Here is a 23,283-nt window from a genome sequence, read left to right on the forward strand (position 1 = left end):
AAAAGTCAAATTTGCTTGTTTTTCTCATTGTTTTTTTACTTAATCAGATCCTTTTTTAAAGAAAATAAATAACTAAATAGCTAACTAAAAAAACCCTCTAGTCTTCAACTGCTTTTGATGCGTGGAAATTTCATCTACCTTTGCTTGAGTATGTACCAGTGAATTGCAGTTATACTGTGGTGTTTTCTGCTTTACCCGAGGAGGAAAAACAATTCAGGACAAAATATGGATACTTGATTCAAGTGTGTATCAGGTGGCTGCCCTATATATTTTACAGGCCTGTATTATAAATTAAATGGCATGGTGGTGAAAGTCTCCTATGTTTCCTTAGAGGACCATAAGGAGAAAACTTGCAGACCCACACAAAATATCTGCAAATTTAATGGTTCACCTGATGTATTGCACCTATAACATTTATAGTAAAAGCTGTATTTCTTGATTGTTTTTAGAAATTGCCCCTTGGCTACACGTGTTCAAAGCAGAAGATGCTGTGGACTTCTCACAGCTAACATTTGACCCAGGACAAAAAGAGCTTATTGCTGGAGCAAGGTGAGAAATCTATTTTCCTTTTTGTGTTGCACCAGGTTTTGTTCTTTGTTGATAAGCAATATTTAGCCAAATTCCAATATCAGTGTGCTCTTGTGTGACTCCCTTGCCTTCTAGCCCCATTAAAATGAATGTTATGTTTGTTTATTTCTCTTATCCCTGACCAGAGTTAAAAGATGGACTGCCTGCCTGGTCTCAAGGTTCATAACAGCTTACACTATTCTAATTTTTCAGAGGGCTGTCCTGGATACACAGTCTTTGGGTGCATACAGTAGAACAAGCAGGTGCCGGATGACAATGTGACAAAAGTTGCCATTGCATGAAGCATAGGATGATCCCAAATTTGGCTACAATATGGCTCTTTGTGTTGGGATGTTTCTAATAATTATTCACTACAACGCCGGGAGTGATCTGCTCAAGACTGCAGAATTAGTGGTAAAGTTGGTGATAGTCACTGTTTGCACAGCAGGAGAGCGCTCTGCAAGCTGTGATCAACAGTGACACTGTCGTAGATGTCAACATTGAAGCAGTGACAGTTCTTGAGTACTACTTTTTTTTCTCTCAGCATATGAGGTTTAGTAAAACAACATGGCTGGCCAAAAAATTTTAATCATCTAAAGTTATTATTCACACCTGCCTTCTGAATGTATTTTACTTTTGAGTTAACAAAGTTCCAGTCACTTCACTTACCTGTTAGGTTTAGCACTGGAATATATTTCTGTTTCCCAGTTTGCTCCTTAGCTGAAAATGAGATTCAAAATGCAGAGTCATAAAATGCACTGCAAGAAAACTTTTTTCCATGGGCCAGTGGAAGTTGCTTATCTACAGGGGAAAACTTTCTGAGTGTGGAAATAGGTATGTGTGTGTGTATATGTACTTTTATATCTTTGGGCTACATGAAGTGGTCTATTCTGTGTCCTTGTGTTGATTTTTCAATTCTGTAAGCTACCAAATGAAACGAGGTGTGAGGTTATCAACTGGTGCTACTCCATAAGGACTGTCACCATAAGTTGTCTGAGCCTCTCCCCAGACCCATGGAAATGTGTGTTGGATCAGTGCACTCTGTACAGATATCCCAATAGCTGTTCCAAAAAGAATATTTTTCCCTTTTTCCCTCCTTCCTCTCTCTTTTTTTTTTTTTTTTCCCTCTCCATACTGTTAGTCTGGGGTTCAAATCTGACCAGAAGTTAAGCTCATTTAAACTGGTGCTTTTGATGAAGCCTTTTGAATCACTGTGGGATAAGCTTTGTATGATTTTGTTGAATAAGCAGTGACCACAAAAAAATGTCAGCTGTTAATTCTGCTTTTTACAAAAGATCCCATTCATCAGAAGATTTCTTTTTACTATAAGTTTATGCTGCTTCAGAGCTTTATATCTCTTGTTCTGACTAAAATTGGAAAATTAAAAACATTCCGGGTTATTAAAATTACAACAGAAAATTTGTTTTACACAGTTCAGTATAGTTGTCTGTTATTTGTTCATAGAAGTTATTAGATTTTCCCTTTCTTTGTTCTGCATTTCAATTCTAAATTTTAAACTTTCCAGTGTTGTTGTGTTTGGCCATGGAGATCTTACTTTAGAATAACTAAACTTGTCAGCAGATTTCTCTAATTGTATATATTACTGATAGCAGTATGTCCTTTTCACTACACAGCTTTCTGTTCTTTAAGCAGAAGGGCCATCTGAACAGAGCATTAAAATTACCATACTTGTGCTATGGCTTGTGGACAAAATTTTAGTACAAGTTTCTTGAACATCTGCCTCACTGGATTCACATATTCAAAGAGCGATTTGAAGAATTAATTTTCTGTCCTAAGCAACAACTGTGCTCTCGTAAAGACAGTGAAGAGAATGCACTGTTAATTGGTTCTTCCTGTAGTATCTTTTGATACTTGGTTATTTCTCTTAGAATATTTCAATTTTTTTATTATTGTCTTCTTGTACTAACACTTCAGTACTGAAAAACTAATTAGCATGTGTTAGTCATGATTTCAGTAAGATCTGAACAGTGAAAAGTTCCCGTTCAGTTGTGAAAATTACCATTTGTAGCCTTCTAGCATGGATTTCTCTTTGCTATCCAGTCACTGGTAGAGACAGAAAATGGGAAATGGGGCACATGACAAAGGTACAAATAAACTTATAATACTCTAATTACTCTTCTATTACTCTACTTATATTACACTGCCAAGAGAAGTACTCTCATTATGATTTACTTGTCCAGCATCCACACAAAAACAGTGTACTGGGCTTGCATGGCAAGCCTCTGGTATGGAAGGGAGCTACTGGGGTGGCTTCTGTGAGAAGCTGCTGAGAGCTTCCCCCATGTTCAGCAGAGCCAATGCCAGCTGGCTCCAAGACAGATGTGCTCCTGGTCAAGGCTGAGCCCATCAGCAGTGGTGATGCCTCTGTGATAACATATTTAAGAAGGTAGAAAAGTTACTGAGCACAAATAGTTATGTCCACAGGAGAGAGGAGTGAAAAACTGAGAGAAACAGCCTTGCAGACACAAAGCTCAGTGGAGAAGAAAGGGGAGGAGATGCTCCAGGCTCCAGAGCTCAAATTCCCCTGCAGCCTGGGGTACAGACCATGGTGAAGCAGCTGTCCCCCTGCAGCCTGCGGAGATCCATGGGTATGCAGAGATCCACCTGCAGCCCACGGAGGAGACACACTGGAGCAGGGGGATGCCCAAAGGAGTCTGCGACCCTGTGGGGGAACCAGCAGTCTGTTCCCAAGGGACTGCACCCTGTGGAATGCATCCATTCTGGAGCAGTCTGTGAAGAGCTGTAGACTGTGGGAAGGATCCATGTCGGAAAAGGAGGACTGGAGGACTGTTTTTCATGGGAGGGGACCCCATGCTGGAACAGGGGAAGGACTGCTCTTCCTGAGTTGGAATAATGGCTGAAACAACATGTGATGAACTGACTATAACCCCCATTTCCCTGTCTCCCTGTGCCGCTGGCAGGGAGGAGGTAAAGAGCCAGGAATGAAGTTAAGCCTGGGAAGGAGGGAGGAATGGGGCTAAGGTGTTTTTAAGATTTCTTTTACTTCTCTTATCCTACTCTGATCTTGATTGGTAATAAATTTAGTTAATTTCTTTAAGTTGTTTCTATTTTGCCCGTGAAGGTAATCAGTGAGTGATCTTTCCCTGTCCTTGTCAATTCATGAAACTTTTGTTGTATTTTCTTTTCCTGCCCAGTTGAGGAGGGGAGGGATAGAGCAGTTTTGGTGAGTACCTGGTCTTCAACCAGGGTCAGCCCACCCCATCCTTGCACCTTCAGGATTCTGCTTTAGTAATTTGGTGGTATTCTAAGCTAGAGTAATGATTTTCACTGCTAGGAGCTCTGTTCTGGCTCAGCTTCTGTTCATAATTGATTTTTTCCACCTCAATGGAGTTTAATGAAGTCTTCTTAAATTCCTCTGTCTTAGAAACCAAACCAAATACTATTGTGAAAGTTTGACACTATTGGAAATTTTTAAACCCCTTTTCCATTATTGATATTCACTGCAGGTGACACTTTTTCATTTTTGAAGTTCTACAGCCTCTAATGATATTTACAATTTGTCTTATTGAGAGTGGTAGCAAAGATCCCTCCTGGGATCCAGACTGCATTCCTGTTGGGAGTTGCCAATGTCATGCAGCTATGTGGAAAGACAGGTATGATCCTATGATGCCCCAAAAGGTGTCTCCTGAAGTGATAGAGAAATTTTGATTTCTTTGCACAAGATTCTTGGGAGACCTTAAATTTTGGTAGTGTGCGTTATTCTGTTTATATATGCTTGAGCAAGGTTAACTGAAATTAGTTATAAACGTAAGGAAGGACTGCTAAAAGGCAGATGAGAATGAGGTTGGAATTGTAGTGCAGGATAACAAAGACTCTGCATGTGCACAGTGCCTGCCCACAAATCCATCAAAAACATCTAGGGAAGGTAGTAGCAGTGTAAATGGAACAGTAGTGTTGACAGAAAACTAAATAGTGTAAGTTGGCCACAGGTAATTTAGTCAAGAAACAATGAGTTCTGTCACATTTTGCTGAGGCAAAAAAAAAAAGAACAGAAATAATTTTGATATAGAGATCTCTAAAGATATGCAAGGGACTTTATTCCATGGTATTTGCCATAGCAGGCAATAACTGGGAAGGTAATTACTTGTCCTACATTGCTAAGGTTAGTCTTGCTTGTCCAGTTTGGGAAATAAAGGTGGTCTTCTGATGTCCGTGGGCATTCTGTTGCTGTGCAGAAATAGGTTGTTTGTATCTGTTCCCCCTATCCCTACCCCCAGCTTCCACAGGTTGTCTTCCCCTCCTTGTGAGAAGGTTATCACTGGTTGATAATTTTTTTTTTGTTCTGCAAAACATTCCAGGTATTGAGTTGGTTAAGCTGGAGTCTCGTAGCCTTGTTTCAATTTCCTTACACCATCAGGAGCAATCTGTGAATGGTACAACTCCACCACAAGTGTGTACCTTCACATTAATCATGCAATCCATGCTCCCATGAAACTGTATTTTAAAATTTGCCCCAGGCATTGTTCTTAATATGGTATGTGACCTGGCAGATAAAAATAAATGAGTTCTATTGCAATCTGAAACCTTCTTGGGAATTCATTTGTTTTCTTAGAAAAAAGCCAACCCATATGGCAGGGCAGAATTTACTTTTATAATTAAGTGGCATCAGTGAAGGATTACTCTCAGGGCATCAGCTCCTCAGTAAGCTCAAGGAAATGAGAGACTGCTTGTTTATCTTATTCTGATAAATTCTAATAAAATATTTGAATATTTCATTTCTCTGTGTGTTACTTGGTGGACTGATTTAGCATGTAATAAAATACTGTAGTGATTTCTGTATTTTGAAATACCAGTGAGCATAAAGATTCATGCATTTCTCCAAGAACAACCTTGCCTTCTTTGCTGTATGAAAGTGCTTTGCCATATGTTTCTTTGGAAAGGTCAGTTGAAGGGGGAGAAGACCAGAGTAGGGGAAGGATACAACAGTCCGTGAATTGCCCAGGCAAATTGTGCATTGCCTTATTTCCTCTTCATTTCCTGACAATGTAGTTAACACGTAGGACCTCTAGTTTTTATAAATCAAAAATTGCTAAAAGCGTTCCAGCCATTTTGGCAAAACAAGAGTTGACTAGAAGCAGGTCTCGAACCCAGTACCTTAGGGCAAGATTTTTTTTTTCCTTTTTTTGTGACTTTTAATTTTATCTTTTTTCTTAGTGATTTTATTCAAACCATGCAAGAAGATTATATCTATTTTTAAAGGGAAAATGATGTTATCCTCTTTTCCCAAGCCTCCTGTGCTTGAAATTTTGAACTGGTAGCAGCCTGGATTGAGTTCATTCCTAAGATGTGGAAAATTTTATTTTATTTTATTTTATTTTATTTTATTAATTCAAGTTGGGCTAGCTCAGCTATACTTTTAAATGATATAGTTACTATCAGAAATAGGTCTCAATGCTATTCAACTTCCTTTTTAGTTGGCTAATATATATTTAGACATATCTTTTTTTGGTTTGTTTTTTTACAGAGAGTATCCTATTAGAGGTGGCTTTCTCCTATATGTTCTCCTGCAAGTTAATTAAACCTGCTTTTTAGGATTATAACTTGCTTTGAGGTGGCTTATTGCCTCAGTCACTGCTTATCTCACTGATGAAGGACTGTAACAGTATGCCTTCTCACTTAATTAGATGTGTGTTTGGGAACGTTAATTTGAACCATTACCGCTACTTGCCATAATAACAGAAAGGCAAATTAAAGGATTCATTAACAGTGTCTTAAGGATCTCTAATAAAGAAATAAATAACTGTACAGGTTTGCTTCTTGCTGTTGTCTGCTCCCAGCAGGAGAATCTGAGAGCTTCTTGTTAATGAGATGCTCTGAGGGCTACATGTATATGTTAATATAAAGGCACAGGGATTTGGTGCTGTGTTCTTTGAGCATCCATCTGGGTTTCACTGCTCATTTAACACTCGATTCAGGGTAATCAATGTCTGTCCTTCCACTGATTGGACTGGGCTAATCTAATCTAATGTATGGTTTAATGCTAAATCTATGAGAAATTATCATCTTACTGCTACAGAAAGAGGTAGGTCTTTTCCCTCTACTGCTTGTCTTTTCTACCTTGCTGGCAGGTTCCTGAATATTTTTAAAAGCTTCATACCTTTCCTGATCATGCCTCGTTCCACTCTGCACTTTTCTCGTTCTTTGCACCAGTGCTGGTAATAGTCTACTTGCAGAGTGACACTAGTCAGTTCACTAACTCCACAAAAGTCACTCCTTTCCTGTGCTGATTGAACGTCTTGGCATTTTAATTAGAGTAGCTGACATGGTGCATCATCACAGGAGCCCTGGAGTTGACTCAGGGTAAGAACAAAAGAGAAACTATAGGGGTAAATGGAACTTCTTTGGCAGAGAATGGTGCTATTTCAGTGTAAGCCAACTTTAGAAATTATATCAGAGGAGTGGTGTACTAAAGGTACCTGTATTTAATGAAGTCATGACTTAATGTATACACATTGCCTCTGAAACTTCCGTGCCTTGTAGGAGTTACAGCACCCTTGTGGATTAACTGGAGAGGCTGCACTGCTCTTCTGGGAGGGCTGCTTGGATGCAGTAGGTGTGGAGGTCTCAGTCCTCATTCCAAGTGTAGAACCAGAAAATTTAACAGCGCAGGGTGTTCATACTGTGCACCTAACTGTCTCCTCTTTGCTGTGAGCAAAGTTATGAATCCTGCTTCTGAATTTTCTATGTACATTTTCTATGTACATTTTCTACGTACATTTTCCCTCATTTCATTGAGGGAAAGGGCCATCTTGGAAACAAACTGCTTTGCCAGAAGTCTACCAGGGCATGATCGCAGAGGGAAACTCAAGGCTAGCCTTGATAATTTGGGCCGTCAAGCTTAGATTCTCCTTCCTTTTAGTAGCTTTAGCACTAATGTGGCTCACTTACATAATATTTGAACCTTTTGTATTTGCAGTTTATTTTCTAAATAAAAAGAAAGTTAATAAAGAAAATATCCAAACTTGGGATACTTTAGACTCTTTACTTTCTCCTCCTGACCTTTTTCCCACCCTCTGCTCCAACAATTCAAGCAAACTTTATGTGCCCAAGTTGATTACCATAGTAGGAGACCACAAAAAGTTTGAACTGTCTTAAAATTTCTGGTTTTAAGCCCATTTCCATTATCAGTGTTTTTTTGGAGGAGATGTAACAGCTACATTTAAATTTAATTTCAAATTAATCTTGAAAAGAAACAGAAGATTAATATATTGAACAATGAAAGGTAACAAGACCACACAGAATTTGCATGGCTCTTAATTTGAGTAAATACTGTACAGTATATGTAATATCTGCCAAAATAGAAAAACTGGGGGCATGTACTTTGACATATGTGTTGCAGGAATAAAAAAAGTATTAAAGATTCAGTTAACCACAGTTATGAAATACAGGATTAACATTTTGGTTGAGCTGATATTTCAGGATAAAATCGTACCCAACAACAGCTTACTAAATAAATAGCTGAATAACCTCACAAACTCATCTGGACTAAAACATAATATTCAGAAATATCCTTGACCTGCATGCATCAGAGGCAGACAGGTGTCAAATATTGCAGGGCCATTGGCAGCTGGGGAACTTGAGTGCTGTTTGTGAGAAGCCAAGGCCAACAGGGAAAATTTAATGGAAGTTTGAGATGACATGGCATGACTTCAGGAGCAGGGTGACCTCCAGAGCTGCAGGGGCCCTTGGTACACTTCTGCTTTTTCTGGAGAAGCCCATGGCAAGAAATATGTAGAAGTGATGCCTGGCTGTTGTTGAACAGCCGTGCAGGAGTGCTGTGTTCTGTGATCTCCAGCATTGCTGAGGCTGTATGAGGAGCCACTGGGAAGCAAAGTAAGATTTACTAATCCAGAGGAGAAAGCATCAGAGAAGGAAATCAGATTTTACAGGACCCTTGAGTGGATTAATTTAATTTTTAATGGGATTCTTTCCTAATTGACTCCCATAGTGTTTTTCTTACTCTGTTTGACAAGCTCATTGTCTCACTGGTCAGCTTATGATTGCGTGAATCTTTCCTTTGTCATTTTGAATGTTAATAAAACATGGTTAGTCTTCATTCCTCAAGAAAACCTGTAATTTTAGAAATTATTTAAAACAATTTAAGAACAACAGAAATCATTTCTCCATAATTTTTCGGATGGATCAACATGACCTACTAGTCTGAAAATATTTATCTTTGTGCATATACTGTTTTCACATCTTTAGCATTTATCAGTAAGCTCTCATTTCATTATTCTCATTTGCTGAGGCTTCCATTTCACTCAAAATGAAGATAATTTATTACTTCTGGCCATTCTGCTTTTTGTTATTGTAATTTGACTATTTTCGTAAATGGTTCAACTAGAACACTTGGATTAGGTTTCTTTCATTTCCGATGTATCATCCTTGGCTTTTTGAGATTTTTTTTCCTATAGATTCATGATTTAATCAAATAAATTTTCTATATAATAGTTTTATTTATGTTGATTGTCTGCTTTTGTCCTATTCTTCTTTAAAAATTTTCTTTCCACTTGCTGACTTTACTATATTGCAAAATTAGAATTGGCTTTCACCCAGAACTTTGCCATCTTAATTGTGGAGTTGTGAAATTTTGCTCAATAGTTGACTCTTGTGGAGTTTATACTTTACATCTTCAGTCTTTTTTTTTTTTTTCTCCCAGTGAATTGAATAAAATTTTCTTCTTTCATGTGAATTAGTTGCTTGAAAGAAGTGAACAGGAGGTAATCTTTTGCTAGTTTATTTCCAGGAGATTTGGCAGCATGTCTGGTCATACCTTGAGTGTCTGAGTTTGCTGCAACCCCTATTTATTGATTTAGGCTTTCAATTGCAGATACGTGTGGAGGCTTAGGATGGGTTGTGGAGATTTTTTGCTATTTATGTTATATATTTTGCCATCTTTTTAAAAAAGGCTTGATCTTGAATCCATGTTTTCCTGAACTGTGTGTGCCATCTTAATGTTCTAATTCATGTCCGTGTCTAATGCAGGAGTGTTTATTGTTCTATTCAGCTTTTATAGCTTGCAGTTTCACAAAGAAAAGGGTAAAATGCTGGATTTAACAACCATAACTAACAAGATATACTTTTGAATCTTTATTAATTTTCAATTGTTTTTGACTTGGACTTCTTCAGGGACATATGGAAGATTAGTTTTATACTTTTAGTTTTAGTCATACTGAATGTACTCACTGCAATAGATTGAAATATATTATTGTGAAGGAGGTGACTGGAGCATGCTTTTTGTGTGCTTTCATTCAGTTCCCACTGATAATGGTGGAAGTCTTTACCCTTGGGTTTGAGCAGGCTCTTGACTAATGGGCTTTAGTTATAACAGCTGAGCTAGAAAAGTTGTTCAGTGCTGTGAATGTAAAGCAAATGCTTCCTGCCTGCTGGATCTCTGAAGGAGTAAAGGATGCTGCTTTATCTCAGTGTTAGTTGTGTTTTCTTCTCATTAAGCGTCCTTCTGTTTGCAGATTTATGTAACATATTTGCTTTCCTCATTCATTAAGCACCAAATGGAAACAAATTTGCCAATTACCGCCAGTGTCAAATCAGTTTAGTTCCAGCGTGCAAAGTTGTATTTGTCTTGCTTATTGGCACCATATTTGGAAAAGAAGCAGGGCTGTGTTTTAAGAGGTCGTATCTGTGCTTCAGAAATGTAATTTCATTTTTATTTCTCATCCTTTGTTGCCTTCAAAGCATAAATGCACTGGAATAAAGCTGAACAGAGGTTGAAAAATGGCAGTCCAGGGCATAATCACAATAACACGTTGAAAAAATGTTGTCACCTGTCTCGTGAGGAGCATAATGGCTCTGCACTTGTCATGAAAATTGGCATTGACTTTTTCTTTGGACTGCCAGATTTATTAATAATACATTTGGTATGTGTTTTTCTACTGTCATGCTTTTTTTCTTTTTCTTTTAGATTTTTTTCTCATATATATGCTTTCTGAGCAAGTTCTCACATGCTAGTGGTGCATGCTGTAGAATGTTAAACTGTTGATTTTGTAAAGCTGAATGTAGTCCTGCAAGTTTTACTGAAGTGGACACATCTAGGTAGGAATGGCTCTGATTGCTCTCTGAGTGCTAGTTTGCCCCTTAGCCCAGCATTATTTATTAGTCACAGTCAGTCTGTGCTGTCCATTTGCCCAGTTTACGTTGCTAAGGTGTTTTTACTGTCTCTTGCACATTGCTTTTCTTATTTAATTTTCTTTCTGCTGGCTTTATAAAGCTCAAAATATTTTAATTGGTTATTGGCAGCCACAGGAAATTGAAAAATGTGCACTAATTAGCTCTGCCTCTTGATCATTTGCATGAATATAGACATTTTAGTCTCCCTAACACTTATAGGGTCAATTTTTCTGATTTCACACTGAATATATTAATGTGTAGAAGTGTTTTGCTCTACTGAGTAGGATAAAAATCTCATTTTCTAGGAAGAGAAAGAAGAAAAATGTCGAGTGTCTGTTTTTCTTCAGGCTGGCACTATGTTTGTGCATTTATGACTTTAGAATCTTTACAGATTGGGACAGCAGCTTATTTTTTAATAGGCTGAAATGATGTCAGAATTGAAGATGATAAAAAGACATTAATAATTTGATAATCTGTCCTAAAAAGGCCTCATTAGGCATCAATTTTCAGCAGATATCTGAAGTACACATAGCGATTGAAATGACACTGTATTGAGTACTGACCCAAAAACTAAATGTGTGAGACCAGACTGTCTGCTCACATATTCTGCAACAGAGACTGCATTTATTTGTAGAGTGAGATGGGGCATTTATGTGCCATTCCTGTGAGTCTCATACCACTGAGTTAAGAAAGCAGTTTATACCTGCTGAGGACGCATTTCAGTTTCTCTGGAAGAAAAGAAGTTGTTTTGCAACAGCAGTGAAGTCGGTTTCTTTGATATCGGAGTGAAAGAAGTACAGTGATGGGTGATGGAAGTTTAAATGCACAGAGATGAGGAGCAGACCAAGGATTTATGCTCCCTGCTGAATCCTTCTGGCCAAGAAATTCTGCAGAAGTGAAGGTATTTTTTGTCTTTACAAAGATGAGGGTGTAGAAGTGTTAGAAAGACTATAACGCGTTGCTTCCTGGTGTTTTGGTGAAAGTCTTCCAAGTCCGCTTGTATGTAACTTGGTGAAGCTTTGTGTATACATTGGTGTGCAATGTATTGTTTTCTTTGTTTATCCACTTCAGGTCCCTTCATGACTCAAACCCAAGTATTTTATATCTGTCTAATAATAAATATTCTGTCTTTATTTTACTTTCACATGAATTCTTGCCCTTAATAACCCACATCCTCCATTTTGAGTAATTCTCTTTAGCAATACTCCGAGGAAAGACTAGTGACATGGTTCCTGTACAGCAACAGTTTGAGTAGACCATATGTGTACCAGAGTCAATAAATAAACAGCACAGAGCTGTTTCCCAGAGTCCATACATAAAGATACTCATGATAGTGGTTGTGTTTCTGAGTTAGACACAATTTGGTTTTGTTCTTCTCCCCTTCCCTGCCGTCTCATTTAAAAAAATTAATAGGGATGTAAACTATAGGTCCTGAGCATCTGTGGCCATTAACAATACTTCATATCTCTTTGGAAAGAATTAGAATTATTATCTCAAAAAATGTGGCCTAATTTTAATTTTGATTACATGTCTATCAGTTGCATGGTTGTAATATTACAGATAATTTTTGAAAATTGCAAATATTTAAAGTTTAACTTTACTCATCTCTTTATCATCTGGGGTTTTTTGTTACTTAAGTGAATTTTTAAAAATCTCATAAGTTGATGTTGCAGATTTGTTATGAATAAATTAAGATTGAAATAATTTATATTATTATTTTTAAAATCCTTTTTATTTTCATCTCTAAAACATAATCACTCTGAAGCAACATTGGAAAATCAGAATTGCTTTAGATAAGGTAAAAATTAGGCAGAAGAGGACTGAAGAGTATTATTTCTGTGAAGATGCAGTAAAAAAACTGAATAATGGAAAGAAGAAAAAGAGGTGTGATAAGAGCTAAGAAAGAAAGAAAACAATGGTGCAGGAGGAATATGTCTTGCTTGTGGGTTGCCTGGACTCCTCCCAAGTTCTGTAGGTGCAGTGATGCTGCTGTAGAGAAAAAGTGGAGTGAGAAATACTTTTGCAATAAACCCACAGGCTTTTGAAAAGCGTGCTTGTTTTGTTTGCGTGTAGCCCCTGCTGTGGGAATCTCAGGCTTTGAAGAAATTAGACCACATATGGCAGGACTTTGCTCAAAATTGTGGAAACTCCATGGCTTGTACAGATTCACCATGATACTGGGATCCTTTGCTTCAAACTTTACATATATGTGGCTGAGCTAATTGCATGAGGTTCCCATCTTTGTGGGGAGAAATGGAGAGCTTTAATCTGCCTGTCCACGTATTCTGATAAAGACATCCAACACTGGTGTCATGAATCTGCCAAAGCACTGAGTATTTCTTCCCATGGATTCTAAAGGAAGACTGGAGCAATGAATCAGATGTACATGCATGCAGTATAAATATCTACTTTATTCATGTTCAGCCAGTCCTTCAGACTGAAAATCTGTTTTAGAAATTAGCTTAGTCCTTAGCCCAAAGGGCTGTATGTTAAGACAGCCTCTGAAAGAATTTGAAGTCCTGAATACCTGTCACTTTTAAATTTTTTTCTGCCTTTATCATCATTAATTGTTTTCATTTAAACAGTGGTAACATTTGGGTTTTTTACTGAAATATTAGTAACAATTCATTTTTATCTGCTATCTTTTTAACCCCAGAAACTACCTCTTCAGATTGAAGCTTGAGGATCTCTCTCTAATACAGGTATGTTTATTTCTTTTTCCTTATTTCTTCTGCAAGATGTAGGTAACCAGATGTTTTAAAGCAGATAATAAAGATATTCATAAGCTTCATAGCTGCACATAAATATGCATCTGTTTTTGTCCTTTTTCTGGCCTCTTCTTACATAAGTTATATTATCCCTTTTAATTCCAGATTAGCCTTTGTCCCAGGCCATACAGATCTGATGTTGCCTTAGTCTGCTGTGATTTTGTTAGAGTGGATTTTCATAGTCTTCATTAATACAATTTTAAATTAACTACCTTTAGATTCAGTACTATCCCTATTAATTAATGAAGTAATTCTCTACAGCCGAATACAGAAAAGTAAAAGGCATCCAGGTAAGGCTGTACTTGTGATTTGTAAAACAACTTGTGTATGCTTTAATCAGGCTTGTTGACTTTATTTGCCTTCCTAGACTACTAGAAACAAGATCTGATGTTAGCTTATATTTAATCAAAATTGCAATATTAATAAATATTCAATTTCGTTGCTGGTGTTTAAGGCTGTGACACACCAAGCACTTTTAATATACAGAATTTGGGCTGTCCGCTTTCATCTTCTGTGCCATATTCAATATCCTGGCAAATAATTTAAGTCCTAAAGGTTCTTGTTGAGAGGCTGCACTCAGAGGTCTCTGATGGTGCCATTGTACTTTATCCTGCTAATTCATAGATAGAAGTTCATGACTTTCCTCTGTTAGGACCTGTATTAGTAGACTGAATTCACTAGTGAGGGAGAATTCTGCAGATTACAGAGGTTTTTAATTGTGCTGACTGATTGAACCAGACCCCTTCTCACCCCAATCCACAAAAAAATACAAACTGAACACAGAAATCATAGTGTTGATGTTGTAGTGGGTTACTGGGTTTCAGTCTTATGCATGTTAAGAAGCCTTTAAACAGTCTTCTCAAGCTGCCTTTTGGTAAAGTTTCTTATTCTGTCTTCAGTGTTGTAGCACCACTGGTTTGTCTCTGTATTTTCTAACATTCTTCAACAAATCTTTGTGTTTCTAAATCAAAAGTGTTGGGTTTTTTTTCTTTCACCAGCATATCTTTACTATCTCTACACGTATGGTTCAATTTTTTTCCCTCATTTTCAAGCCTACCATTATGATTCCTTCATATTTGTCCTTCACAGATCTCTTCCTCTTCTTTGCCTCTATTTCTTTTATAGTTCTATTAGAGTGGCCCAGGACAGCCATTATCCAAAAGATGTGTTTCCTTGAATGTGCCAGTTTTGGCAGCTCCAAATCAGATGTGAGGCAACTGAGGCCTTTGCTTTAATTTGTAGGGTGAATTGTTCAGGATTCCTAAACTAACTAAACAATACATTCAGGTCTTGTCATGTAATCCGGTATTATGGGTGAAAAAGACAAGAGGAAAAGTGGGAAGCAAAGCAGAGGGTGTATGAAATCCTTGCAAAAGAGAATGATGGAATTTCAGGGGAGAAATAAAGCTTGCTGTGGTTTAACTCGTTGATACTGCATGTGCTAGTTAGCATTTATTTGCCAAAGGACTGAGCACTTCGATATTTCACTTATGGACAGGAGAAATTTTTTTTTACCATTTCTTTTTCTTCACACAGTTTTTGTCATAGTAATAATATAAAAAAAATCTCATTTAATTCTTCTACTTATGTTGCTTGCTTTGATTTTTTTTTTTTTTTTTTCCATGAGCCAGCTTTTGTAAAAACATGCAGATGTTTCACAAGCTAATAAACCATGTTTTCACATCTGGAAGAAAACGCACACAGTGAAGTGCTAGCTATGATAGAAGCTTTCAGCATAGCTCAATAACAAGAAAGAAAAGGCTAGAAACAAGACAGTCTGTATACCTGTTGTTTAATTGTCTTAGAAAATTGCTCGAGCTCTAGTTTTGCTATTGTGTGTGGGAAGCAGGAGAAAAATTACTGACTTCTTCCTCTTTCACGGCAAATACTTCCAGCATGGAAGCAAATTGGAACAATTTGCATCCTCCTTTTCTACAATTTTCAATTGGACTTTTATAACTGTTTATTTTCTTAGCATTGGCACTTTGTTGTTTGTTGGTTTTTTTTTTTTTTTATAACCGATTCATCAGTTGAATCTTACTTATTGTATTTTTCCTTCTGGAAAATAAAGGGAATGCCTCAAACTAATTTTTGACCATTGACGCACTTCAGTTATTTTCATCTAAGCTCGTTTCCTCATCTGTCATGCTTAAGTGTCTGTTGGAATATGTTATTTTGTGCGCACACTGCCGCTGGGAAGACAATAGGCTTCATGTTACGTGTAATAAACTGCAGCAGTAATAATCTCATATTTATAGAAAAAGCGTATTTGAAAATACTTTGTTTACAAATTTCTGTGTGTTTTTGGAAATATAGACATTTTATAAATAAAGTGTTCTTTTGGAGTATTATCAGACTTTGCAAGATTACCGGATACAGTTTTGTAATAGGAAAGCTTTCTAAAAAGGAATAAATTAAAATAATGACTCCTTGTTTGCAAACTTTTCAAAAAATTTCTTTGTTCCAAAATGTCCTGTCTTTTACAAGTGTGTGCCTGGAAAATAGTTGGGAAATAATCTTCCTTGGAAAAAAAAAAAAATACAACAACCCAAACCAAAACCAGACATCCATTTGAAATGCAAGTTATCACAAAAGAAATGCAGCACATGTATTGAAAGGGTACTGTTTCCACCAGTTTAGTGGAAGTTAATCCCTTGTTAAAGTGGGGTTAGAGTGCTTCCAGAGTGCATCAGACAGGATGTGCATTTAAACATGAGCTGGGGCTGTGCACTGAGACATCGTCGCCCATTGTGGGTACATCAAAGTTGTCATCCCACATGTCATGGTTCTGTGCTCCATAGTTTATAGGAACAGCATGTTGTTTGAATAAGCAAGTTTCATATGATAATATCTTTAGCAAACCAGTATTTGATGTGTCTCAGCAATTTTCTTTGTGTAGCAGGATAAAGAAGAATACAGCAAGTGAAAGCCTTTTAAGCTCTTGACGGAGAAGCCTTAGAGTCAAATTGTTCAAAGCTGGCTGTTGGAACAATGCATGCATAATGATTATGGATTAGGGAAGAAGCACTCATTGGGTTGTGGTTATAGAAGAGCAAATATTTTATCACTCTCTCTGCAGCAATAGTAGGCTCACAGACAGAGAAAGCCTGACTCTGTGTGGATTTGTTTTGTGAGCTTTGCTTTGTTGTGTCTCACCTCAAGTAACAGTAACAGGATGATCCATAAAAGCATTGGCCAAGATGAAAGCTAGATTTCCTGAAAACTCTTGTATTTCTTAAAATATAAAAGCAGAAATCTAAATGGTAGTTTTTAAATGAATACATTTATTTTCAAAAATATACTTTAAAACCCATGACATCTAGCAAATGTCAACATTCATAGTGGGGCTTTGACATTATGTGGTGGATGGCTGTCACAAGTGTCTGTTCTCACGTTCTCTTTTTTCCAAAGTTTTTGAGAAGAGAGCTTCTAAATTCAAACGCTTATTTGTGTCTACCTACATGACAAGTCTGCTGATGTGTATGTAAAGAATGGAAAGCTAGTACATGCTGGCTTATAAAAGTCTTTATGCCACAGTTGAAATAAACAATATGCCAGCCTGCATAATCTTTTCACAAACCTCATAGAAAGTGTGCGTGTTTTCTTCTTCCATAAGGTAAACTTCTTTATAAACTCAGGTTGTTAAGGCATTTACAGGGCACATGCTTGAGTTTGCCCTTCTCATATAAATGTTCCATCTATAAAGTCTATTCGCAATTTGAGATGCCCAGAAGGTTGAATATGAGCCTATTCCACCCATTTCTGTATTTACATGGTTTTCCACAGGTTTTATTCTCATCCAGAACCTACACATCTTTCAGTTAGGGCAACACATACCTCAAAGTCCATTTTTAAAGGCAATTTTAGCCCATTTTTACTGCAAGATTGAAATTAAATACTTTATGCAGGCTAAGAAGATCATAGTTTCATTTTTATGTGTGTTAATCAACTTTAAATTCTGGAGTCTTGATGGTTTTGGTTTATAGATATGCTTGTGTTTATATATGTTTATATATGCACACCTGTTAATAGGGCATTCAAGGAATTAAAGGCAAGATTGGAGCTATGAGTTTTCTGGAAAAGGAGCTACTTGGTAAAACAAATATTGCCTGAGAGAATTCTCACTATTGTTTACATGTGTCAAGAGTGTCTGAAATACCTGTTACATATGATATACCATATGATATAACATACCAGTTCACTTTGACAGCAGTCATTAGTGGCTAGATGGTAGGCTAAGTACTGAGTTAATTAAATTGTACTATTCTTTGAGTATATATTTTGTGTTTGCCTATGTGAAACAGAGGGAATTTGATTCAGTGATTGAGGTTTTTTAAAAATTCTAATTTATAACCTGAAATGCTTTTTAAAATTTTTACCTAAATTTTAATATAGAATATAAATATTAACAACACCTGATTTTTAATTTTTTAAAATAAATCAAATCCTCACCAGGGCTGTAATTCCATTTTGAAAATAACAATTGCTTGCTATTATTATAAACAGATCTTTCTGTATCTTTTGTGAGAAGCCTTCATAACCTTTGTTTGTCTTTTGGTTACGATGGTACTTGTCCAAGTCTATAAAAAATGGAGGCACAGATCACTCAGACTGTCCTTACAATTAATTTTTGGGTCAGCGCTCTCAAGTTCCCTTTGGTATGAACAAATGAAAAGTTGTAAGTAGTTACCATGTGGGATCAAAACTTTAATTTATGCTCATATTATGCACTTGTAGTTATAATCAACAAATTCAGAGATAAAGGTAATGAAGCTTTAATCTTTTAATCTCAAGTTTTTTGGGTAACTAAATAAATAGAATCCTTAAAAGGCTTCTTAATTATGTTTCTAGAACTTTCATTCATTGTATTGCAATCTATTTCTTTTCTGTGTTGTATGTTGCCGTCGCTACTTGTGTAACAGATGTCTGATTTGTGAAATACATGAAGGAAACCTAATGAATCATAATTTTATTTTGGGGTGAAGCAACTGTGCTGAAACGGAAATACAAGAAATACTTTCTCTGCCATCACACTTGAAGGCATAAGGGAACCTCAACTAAGGATGTCCTTTGTCCTTAACTGGTGACAATCATAGGTTGGCAATATTGAAATGCCAAGCAGTCTGAGATTTAACATTCTATTTTGAGTGTCTAAGCAGGGAGAAAACCAGCAAAGCAAATGAAAAAAACTCTCTTGGGTTTTCCTTTGCCTGATACCTATTTAAGGGTGAGGAGAGTAAAGAGTACTCCTCCCTTTTACAGGTACTTTTCTCCCTTCTTTATGTGAAGGTAGCATCAGCCACCAAAATATTTTTTCCGCCTAGGCCCTTCACATTTGTGTCTGGGACACACAATGGATAAGCAGAGTGCATAAGTTATTGTCACTTTTGATGCTATTCCAAGTTCCTCAAAGGGTTGGAAGTGAAGGGAGCAACTCGTGTTTGTAAAACTTTTCCAAAGAACACTGAGGTGACCAAATCGCAGAGTGACCAAAAAATAGTAGAGCTGGTGCAAACTTCTGTTTTGGTGCTAGCGATGAGCCAAATGTGCAGAAGTATTTGGACTGTTGCCTTTTGTCTATATTGGTGCTGAGAGCAGAGTTTAAAAAAGAAAAAAATTAAGAAAAGGCAAAGAGCAGTACATCTACATATAGCAATGCCACCACTATCAAGTACCTCTTCCTGTTGTTGATACCTTTCTGGTGGCAGATTGTTGGATTTGATTATACAATAAGTGCACAAGTAATTAGAGTATTGGAAATTTAAAGAACAGTTAAAACTATTTGTGAAGCCAGAGCTAGTCCTTTGTAGCAGGTATAGATGGATGTTGTGGCTAGTGTATTCTAGATTTTTTTCTGCGATCCCATTAGTATTTTCATTATCTTGTTTTCTGTTTGCATGACAGTAGTTTCTGGCCAAAATTACAACTTTATCAAAGCCAGAAGAGGATGAATTCAGCTAGCAGTGCGTAATTTCACTTACCTAATCGTTACCCAAATGACCTCTTTTACATGCAGCTGAAAGCTAGATAAAGCATGTTAGATCCTAAAGCTAGATAAAGCATGTTAGATCACACAAATCCTGACATTTCCTTTATAAGATATTTGTGCAGAAATCAATTACCAGCAGACAGTGCTTCATTTCTTTTGAAAAAATTTCGTTATTGAAACAGCTGGTGCTCTTAGATTCACCTATGTATTAACCAGAGGATGGTTGCTGTCCTAAAACCATTTAGGTCATATTTGGCCAAGTACTGATTCACTCTGCATTCTGAATTTTCTTTCCATGTGTGGGATTTTTCATCTGCAGGGGTGTGGTTACATATATCAGCTAATTGTTTGAGCGTTTTTTTCCTGTGTGTGTTGTTCTAGGTTCATGTGAAGACCCCCACTAAAAAGCTATACAATAGGCATGTGAGGCCTAAACTGGATGTGTTTCTCTTCTGGTCATTTCTGCTAGTTATTAGTTTACACCTGGCTTCTACAAAATTGGAAGGTTTTAGTCTCCAGAATTTGTAATTTCTTACCCTTCAGTACAGTTGAAATTTGTCATGTAGATTTAAAAAGAGTCTAACTGAAGGAAAAGAATGCTGGCAAATTGGCAGGGCTTTGCTGCTGCTTTGGCTTATCTGTATGTGTTAGTATTTTCAGTGATGGAGGAAAAGAATAGAAAAAGAAAGGCAGGCAGAGATGTAATTTTTCATTTATTTGCTGTATCTCTCATTGTTTTGTTCCAGTACTAAAATACAGGTGCAAGTGTATTTCTAGACAAATGAGTCCATTTAGTCAAGAAGCTTAGCTTTTTTTTATTCTTTTTCTTCCCTTATGTCTGCTTCTTAGGCTGCATTTCTTGTATGTTTACAGTGATCTTCTGTTCTGGTTTCACAGTAAAGAACAGAATAGGTACTAAAATTTTTGCCTTCCACTGGAGTAAAGCTCCTGTTTTCTTTGGATATTAAAAATTTGTGGGTTTTGGGTTGTTTTTTGGGTTTTTATAAGATAAAGGGGAAGCCTGGATCACCTGAATATATAAATGAGTGCATTTGTTCTCATGACAAATACAGGTGATATCAAAAAGTATGTGTGTACATTTTTCAACTGTTACTTCTGAAACAGCTGATTTGGATTTTATAGTGGTATAATTTCACCCTTTCCAATAATTTTCCTGGGTATTATGTATGGTGGTCACCCACACTTCATTACATGCACAAAAGGTAATTGTCAAAATGTCTTTTCCTAAGAAGGTGATGCTTGTTCAAGTTTTCACTAAAATGATAAATCATTAGAGTTCCACAAGAGTAATCACCAAGTAGAATCTGCTTGAAAATAAATCAGGCTGCTGCTTGCCAAATCTCTGGGCTGTATAGAGCCCTGGTGAGCTTCAGCTAATTCTGGACTCAAGCAGCATCCCGTGAAAACAGAATGATATTTATGGAGAGACAGAAGCTCTCTTTGACAATCAGCCTCTTTCAGTGTAGCCTTTATACTGAGAAAGTTCAGAAATGTTAGGAAACTGTAGAAAATGAGAGCAGAAAAACTGATATAGAGACTGAAAGCAGATTGTCTTAATTCTTATATTGTCTTGCCCAGGTGGAGATTGCCACAGGCAGTTGCTGATGGAAAGTTCCAGCTCTTTGGCAACTGGATGCTGCAGCACTGAGCAATTTAGAAAAGAAATGGAATATGCAGTATGCTCTGGAAGACATTATATCTATAATACAGTGTCTGCAAACATATTTTATCAATTTTTGCTTGCAGACCCTGATATGGAACTTCATTGTGTGTTCTGGCCTGTAACAACTAATGAGAGTTTCAACCACAGTTTTTATGCCATGCATATTCAAAGAGGAGGCTTAAAGACACATTTTCTCAGCCACAGGGGGAATTGTCTTTTCCAGTACTACAAAGATCTGTTCAACAGTTCTTCAAGGTTAGGGGGGATTGGGCATAGATGCTTTTGGGTAATGCTACAGAGTGGAGATGAGTTCAGCTTACCCCTGTGTTTTAGTGGTCATCAGTACCTGGCATAAAGGCATTGTTTGGCCTGTAGTATCCCCTGCAATTGGTTTTTGAAATTATAAAAAACCCATGAAATTAAGAAGACCAGCATTTAAACCTAGAGTAATAGAAAAATGGTGGAGCAGCCTCGTGTTCCCTTGCCACAGGGCCAAAAAATTTAAGATACACATCTTGACCTTCAGCTCTAAGAAGCCTTTAACACAGTGACTTTAAAGGATGCACCCAGCTGCTGAACTGTGGGAAAAACTGGCTGTTTCTGTAAGGCAAAAAGTTCTGTTCCCTTTTTTGCTAGGGAGGAGGTGTAAAAATTTTCAAGGTTAGGAGACTAGTTTTTTGCTACTACGATTTTGGAAAACTCAAGATTTTTAAACTTTTAAGGAAACAAAGCAGCCATACTGAGGCTGAGTCATGGACACTTGTTGCTATAACCAAAGCAGAAGGAAGGATTTGAGGAACTTGCAACAAGGACATTAGCTGGTGAGGATCCCATGCAGAAATGTGTGGGAGGGAGGGTCCTACTCTCCTAAATGGTTCAGGGCATGAAGGGAGGGTTGCTGTCAGTATGTTACCTGCCTGGTCAACACTACTAAACCCAATTTATGAGGTGGATTGTTGCTCCTAAATGTTTGAGAGAGACACTGCTTAGTCATAGTATAGGAAGCTATTCCTGTTCTGAATTGAGAATAGAGGACTAAAGTTGTTTTACTCCTATAGGTTTATCCAATATTTTGGGATACCTTTTTCCTTCATTTTGCCTTATCCTTATTTTTCTGCTGCCTTTTCCTAACCCTGTTTTTAGCTCTCTTCTGTTTTGGCATGTATTGTCTCACCCATTCCAGATGGTACCTCAATATGATGCTTCTGCTGTCAAGTCTGGGACCAATAAATCATGTCAAACTATGGAAATCAATCAATTTATTAAAATTGAAAGCTAAATGTCCTTTGAAATATCTGGGTTCAGACACATATGTGAGATTTTTGTATTAAATTTTTTGTTTAGCTCTTATTTTGGATTTATTTGAAGGCAGGAAAATCTAGACCCCCACAGACCACGAGTAACTCCTAAAGCTCAGTAGAGCAAATAGCCCTCTAAAGGACATAACCTTACCCATAAAGCAATTAAGAGAAATAATGTCACTGTTTAGGTTGTCAGTATTTTACTTAAATAAATGTTTTAAGTTTGCCTGCCTTCAAATCACAGTATTTTTAGGTGTTTGTCCTCAAAATGGAACTTGGGAGTCTCAGCTTAGGTGTTTAGGCTCTCTGGTGGATGGGGATAGATCAACACCCAAGCCCAAGATCCACAGACATCTGAGTTCTGAACTTTCTAATTCCCCTGAGGAAAAATGTTGAGTGCGCAGGGAAGAATAAATGAATAAATGCCACCTATTTTTTTTTTTTGTTTTGTTTTAATTAAGCATCTCTATTGAACTTGACAATAAGATTTTTTTTTTCTACATCACCCGTATGCAGCAGGCTTCCTTTGTGAGTAAGTTGTATGTAAAATGTGTGTTAAGCTCTTTCTGTCATGGTTTCTAAACTCAACAAGTAGTATGAACTTGAAGACTGTCTGACCACTATTGTGCACTCTTAAGCAAGGCTGAATTGAATATGGGCTGATCTATTACAGGGTTAAGCTAGTTATATGTTTATTTGCTGTATGTTTGGGATTTTTTTTTTCTTTTTTCTTTTTTTCCCCTGATTTTAATACTATCTTCTTCAGTCAGTACTTCTGAATTTTACATGTTTGTTCTAGTGCCT

The 23,283-nt window shown here is 37.0% G+C and overlaps 1 protein-coding gene across 3 annotated transcripts in view; it reads left to right on the forward strand.

The window, feature by feature from the left end:
* SEMA5A (semaphorin 5A) overlaps positions 1-23,283 on the forward strand; it is a 298,126-nt gene that overhangs the window by 98,421 nt on the left and 176,422 nt on the right. For all 3 annotated transcript variants that reach the window (XM_017738722.1, XM_017738723.1, XM_008637204.2), the window contains 2 exons: positions 450-549; positions 13,394-13,439. In XM_017738722.1, the coding sequence (XP_017594211.1) occupies positions 450-549; positions 13,394-13,439 (146 nt within the window). The remainder of the gene's footprint in view (positions 1-449; positions 550-13,393; positions 13,440-23,283) is intronic.

Source organism: Corvus brachyrhynchos, unplaced genomic scaffold, assembly GCF_000691975.1.
Source record: "Corvus brachyrhynchos isolate BGI_N302 unplaced genomic scaffold, ASM69197v1 scaffold23, whole genome shotgun sequence".
In the NCBI taxonomy this organism is placed as follows: Eukaryota; Metazoa; Chordata; class Aves; order Passeriformes; family Corvidae; genus Corvus; species Corvus brachyrhynchos.